At 42.9% G+C, this 5,583-nt stretch overlaps 1 protein-coding gene across 1 annotated transcript in view; it reads left to right on the top strand.

The window, feature by feature from the left end:
- Positions 1-1,282: 1,282 nt before the first annotated feature.
- Positions 1,283-5,583, top strand: part of kcnc4 (potassium voltage-gated channel, Shaw-related subfamily, member 4) — an 18,754-nt gene continuing 14,453 nt past the window's right edge. Inside the window, exon 1 of the mRNA XM_014019983.1 lies at positions 1,283-2,451. Within this exon, the coding sequence (XP_013875437.1) occupies positions 1,837-2,451 (615 nt within the window). The 5' untranslated portion in view covers positions 1,283-1,836. The remainder of the gene's footprint in view (positions 2,452-5,583) is intronic.

Here is a 5,583-nt window from a genome sequence, read left to right as displayed (position 1 = left end):
AGAGACTCAGTTTCTGACCGAGYGTAAATGGGCTGAAAACGGTTCACCCTGACAACATGAAGTGACCAATTTTGGCTTGGAAAGCTCCATCTCATACCCTCTTGACCTGATCAGCAACAAACTGTGTCAGAACACAGATAATAAGTTGATCTCACATGTATTTTTGGTGAAAGGTGTGGTCATGGCGGTGAGGCAAAATCAGACATCATGCCATTGACATACAGTATGTTTGGCTCTAATTTCCACATATTTCAGCCAATGTGCAAACAATTTGCTATGGTCGATCCTAATCTACAAGAATTCAGTTCAATTTGGGTGGGGGGAATGTGGTCTAATTAGACATCATGCTGTTCACATACATACGTCTGGCTCTAAATTCCACATAAGGATATAAAGAAATGACCAAGAGACAATGATCCCCAGCAACTTTCCATGAAGGGAAAAAAAAGTAATTTTCCTGGCCACCCCTATTGGAGTAGTCCTGGCCACCCCAATGAAAGTCATGCTCCGCCACTGCTGTACGGCAAAGTTTGTCTCTGCAGAACAGGTCTTATCAGCCACATATTCCTGCTGGTGAAATGGACAATGCCAACCCTATCTTTGTTAATGAAGCCAAGCCAAGAAAAACCCAAAATGTAAGGATCACATTTACATTTTGGAGAAAGTCATCAAAATTAGCTGCTTTCATTTAAACTAAATAAGTCATGGGCCAATCAGGCAAAGGAACACTCATTCAGACACGTGTGTWATTCTGTCTTTCAATCCTCTTCATTCAAACGCATGAAGAGCAGAATTATTTGGCTTCTTTAGCCTGTTGTTCACAGAATAATCCACTAGATGGAACCCTTACGTTGTTCTCCAAGACTCAGCAGCAACCTGTTGGATCAAACCAAATATTGTCCTTTGAAATGAACACCAATATTCATCGTTTTTATTATAAAAAAGTATTAAAATAAACAATGACTTTTCAACTGGTGATAATCGATTATAATAAAAGTCATAGTTTTCATATTGTGATGTAATTTTCAGCAGCAGAAATTAAAATTAAATTATCCGGTGTTGGAGTCACATCAGTGTGTTTTTCCTATAATTCCTCAGCAGTAATGAGAGCCACRGAATCAAACAATCAGGCCTAATTAACACAATTACTGCTCTCCTCTCTCTCCCCMCTTCATCATCAGCCTGATCCGCGCACTCCGAGCTGCAGGAACGCGCCACCCTTCAGCAGCCAAAGGGTTAACTCACCCAGCCTGTTGTTCGGGCCGAGTCACCAGGGGGGATGTTCGGAACCACATCTGGGCGCGCGAGCCGAGCCGAGCCGAGCATCTTTTCTTTTCAAATTCAGATTAAACTGAACCGCTGTGGGGGTTTTTTCCTTCACGAGCGGAGAGGAGAAAAGTTCTGAGGGGTAGTTGCTGTGGAGGTGCTGGATCTGGAGGAGAGAAGGGTGCGTACCGGTGCAGCTGTGCGTAAAAAGGACATAATTTGGACATATTTTATGGGCATCTCGGACAGGAAAAAACAAATAATTGGTTTGTTGGATAAAAAAAATAGGTGCAAAATGTGGATGAATAAAAGCGCCTGAGCCGAACCYATTGTGTTTGGAGGAGGTTGAGTTTTCTTACAGGTGGTTTTCACTTTTGTCGCTCTGGAGCTTTTGATTTTTTAAAATATATTTCCTCTGTCATTTTCAACTCGTCTGCATGGATCCCCATCAGGACTTGGATTCTGACATGATGGCGAACATTTCCTCATATTTTTGAAAATTTATCTTATTATTAATTTCCCCTGCGAGCGGACTCAACAGTTGGACGGAGGAGAGCGCCCAGCCTTTAAATGATCAGCTCCGTGTGCGTGTCGACTTACCGAGGGCGCAAGTCAGGAAACAAACCTCCGTCCAAATCATGTCTGAAGGAGGAGATGGCCAGGGGCGAGGACTCGGACAAAATCATCATTAATGTCGGCGGCACGCGACACGAGACCTACAAGAGCACCCTGAGGACGCTGCCGGGGACGCGTCTGGCGTGGCTGGCCGAGCAGGACTCGCAGGGCAGCTCGGACTCGGACGCCGAGCCCCCGAGCGCCACCGAGTTCTTCTTTGACCGACACCCGGGCATCTTCGCCTACGTGCTGAACTACTACCGCACCGGCAAGCTGCACTGCCCGGCCGACGTGTGCGGCCCGCTGTTCGAGGAGGAGCTCGCCTTCTGGGGGATCGATGAGACGGACGTGGAGCCCTGCTGCTGGATGACCTACCGGCAGCACCGGGACGCAGAGGAGGCCCTGGAGATCTTCGAGCCGCCGGACCCGGAGGACACGGACGACGACCGGGAGACGCCGAGGCGGTTCGGCATCGAGGACTGCAGCGAGAGGTCCGGGGGCTGCTGCGAAGTTTGCCGGCCCAAAGTCTGGGCCTTGTTCGACGACCCTTACTCATCCAAAGCAGCCAGGGTGAGTTCAGGGTGAAGGGATCAAATCTGATCCAACAGGTGTCTCCAGGAGGTTCAGGTCCAGCAGCAGAATCCTGTGCTCCTGGTTTTGAACATAAATAAGACTTGCATTAGACCACAACTACAACATACCCAAACTGCAGAAAGCTGTGACCTGRACTATCAAAACATTTATTACAACATAGATTAAATTATTTTCAAAACATCAACATGACATCATAATGATGTCTGCCCAGAGATTATATTCTCACATCARTTTCATTGGCTGATAGAAACATCTGAGCATTTTAAAATGTCTTATCTTCTGAACTACTTCACAACTTGTGGCTTTTCCCTYCCATTTGATTTCACTTTTAACTCAGCTTCCAGTCCACCATCAGAGTGGTTTCTGTCTCATCTCCCTGTCCTCACCTCACATATGATCTCTGGTGCTACTTGGATCATATTCCATCAGTTTAACTTATTCTGTTGTGTTTGTTTGACAGCTCAGCAGGTGATTGTAAATGTTGGGTCCAGATTACAAACAGGAAAGTTTCCAGTTTCACATTGCTCCCCAGATACCACATTTAATAACAGATCTACACAAACGTGATGCTTCACTGCTGCTTTTCATTCTAAGTTGTGGGTATTTAAGGTTTTCTGGAGGACAAACGTGAGTCACTTCATTTCTAAATTACTCCTTTTTTATTATTTATTTTTTTTTGGAAACAGTTTTGAAAAAAGTTCTCATTTATGTCCAACAGACAACACATGCTTACTGTGTAACCCTGCAATGAGCCAGTATCAGTCGATCACAGAAAAACAGTCGACATCAGGGGCAGATGTGAGGGGGGGCGGCAGTCCTGCCCTTTTGGACCAGACAGRCCCATCAAATTTTATGTGTACATCACTGTGAAACTCTTTAAAACCACATGTCTTAACCACCTACACATAAACAGCCTAACACATTTGTCCAGGGCCAAAAGAACAATTAAGCCTTAGCCTAACAGTCCCACAAACAATAATATTCTAATGACATTAGAAAGCTGCTCCCTGACTTATTGTTGTTCARTCATTTAAAATATTTTTGTTTAGGGTGGAAGATGTAAAAAAAACTAACCATCTAGTCAGTGTATAGCTGCCAGTGTTAAGGACATTATTAGCTTATATGACTTGCAGAGGTGTTACCTTCATCTCAGAAGTGAGAGGGACTCATTTTTCTGAGGTGTAGTGAGTGATTTATTATCCTCTCACATTCAATTACACTTCTCCTTAGTGACCACAGTACAGCACCAGGGATCTGACTTTTGTTCTTTAACGATAAACTAACAAAAGCTAAAGTTTTGTATCAAACTCTGGTTGAGTTGACACAACTGTCCTCAAACATCTACAGGATAAGCAGCCAGATGTCAAATGGAAACACAGTAAAACACTCCTGTAAACAAAATTTTACTTAATTTTTAAATTTGTTTATTACATATTTACCATTATTTAACCAGGCTAATTCATTGAGATCACATATCTGTTTTGCAAGGACGGCCTGACCCGACGATGATTAGCATCGAGACATGAGCTGAATAATTAGGAGTGAGGTAAACAGGAGACGAGGAACAGCTGAACCAGGTACAGGTGTGAGTGGGCGTGGCAGGACCGAGGATCAGCATCCTCACACTGAGGAAGAATAAMGCTGAGAGTGGCTGAAAACACAAAACTGAACATAATCTGAGCTTGAGGAAACTAAACGGATGCCACAGATGTAAACTGATAASTCAGGTCACCAAACATAGAAAAAAWAATAATAATAAATAAAACCCACACACACACAAAGGGAACAAACCTAATCAGAAACTCAAAAAACGATCAACAAGTAACAAAAATACAGAAATCCTGAACTTACATCTGGATTATCTTTGAAAGTGATGCCAAGTCAAGATGGCCGCCACAGCTACTTGACCTAAGCAGATTCAAAAATGTCTTTAACGTCGTCAATCATACCAATATTGATCTAAAATTTGGTGTGGCTGAAAGTCATCCTCAACTCATTATCTGAGCGTGCTAATGGATCTTAGTTTAAATCATAAGAAACATTCATGATCACAAAGTACATTAAAGTACTCAACAGCTTCTAAAAACACAACGAACACACAGTTTGTGTCTCCAAAATATCTCATGTTTCATTAAAGTTACATACATTTAACTTCAGGGAAGGATTTTATCATGTTTTCCTGACTCCTGAGAAGTAAAACCTTAAAAATAAAACATTTTTAAACACAACTACAGCATATTAACTTCTGCTAGAGAAGACAGACAAATGTTAATTCTAACACTCATTTCAAAGTAATGCTTTATTTTAAAAAAGTCCTTGTTGTGTATTTTATAGGTTTATTATTACTATTTTAACACCCCCTCTCATAATAACGGGATTTCAGTTATGTTTTTAAAAGCAACAGGATCCTCTTCTTTAGTTTAGAGATAAAATACAGGTTGATGTGTTGTTAAGTGATCTTGAAGCTGCTTTTATTCTTTACACCAGGGATATAATTCATCTGTAAGCTTTTGAAAGTACACTGTATGCCTAATGGCTCAACAGCAGAAGCTGAAGGGCGCTTATTGAAGTCAATGTAAAAGCAAGTATCAAGTGTCAGCAGCAGCAGTTGTCAGGCAAAAGGCCAAGAGAGAAATTACATTTGGCTCAGAGAGAAAGAGATGGAGCTGTTTTCTCTCTCAGATTTATTTGTCTGCGTGGTGCTGAACGCTTCTATTCAGGAACTCAGCTCAGCACATGTATAATGTAGTTGCCTGTCACGCTGSAGCTAGTGTTTGTTTTAGGCGTTTTGGTCCAGGTGGCGTTTGCAGGCTGTCACTGTGGAACAGCAGACATGTCTGAGTCAGAACAACTGCCTCGATGTCGGCGTCGCCTGCAGGACGACCTCTGCTGTGCCTGACAGTTAATCACGTCTGTCTTTCAGYGCTGAATATTTGCCTACGAGTCAGGCCAGATTCGGGAGGTTCTGCAAATCACAGCAGAGAGGGAGTGGATCTCCAGTGGTCCATATTGACCCGGTCCKATTGCTCTCTTTCATTTCCTTCTCCACACAGCACATGCATGTATGTTTACTCTGCATGTGCATTATGAGAGCAGAGAGGATGGCGG

The sequence above is a fragment of the Austrofundulus limnaeus genome, unplaced genomic scaffold (assembly GCF_001266775.1).
Source record: "Austrofundulus limnaeus strain Quisiro unplaced genomic scaffold, Austrofundulus_limnaeus-1.0 Scaffold3, whole genome shotgun sequence".
Classification (NCBI taxonomy): Eukaryota; Metazoa; Chordata; class Actinopteri; order Cyprinodontiformes; family Rivulidae; genus Austrofundulus; species Austrofundulus limnaeus.
This window is presented reverse-complemented; position numbering and strand designations above follow the sequence as displayed.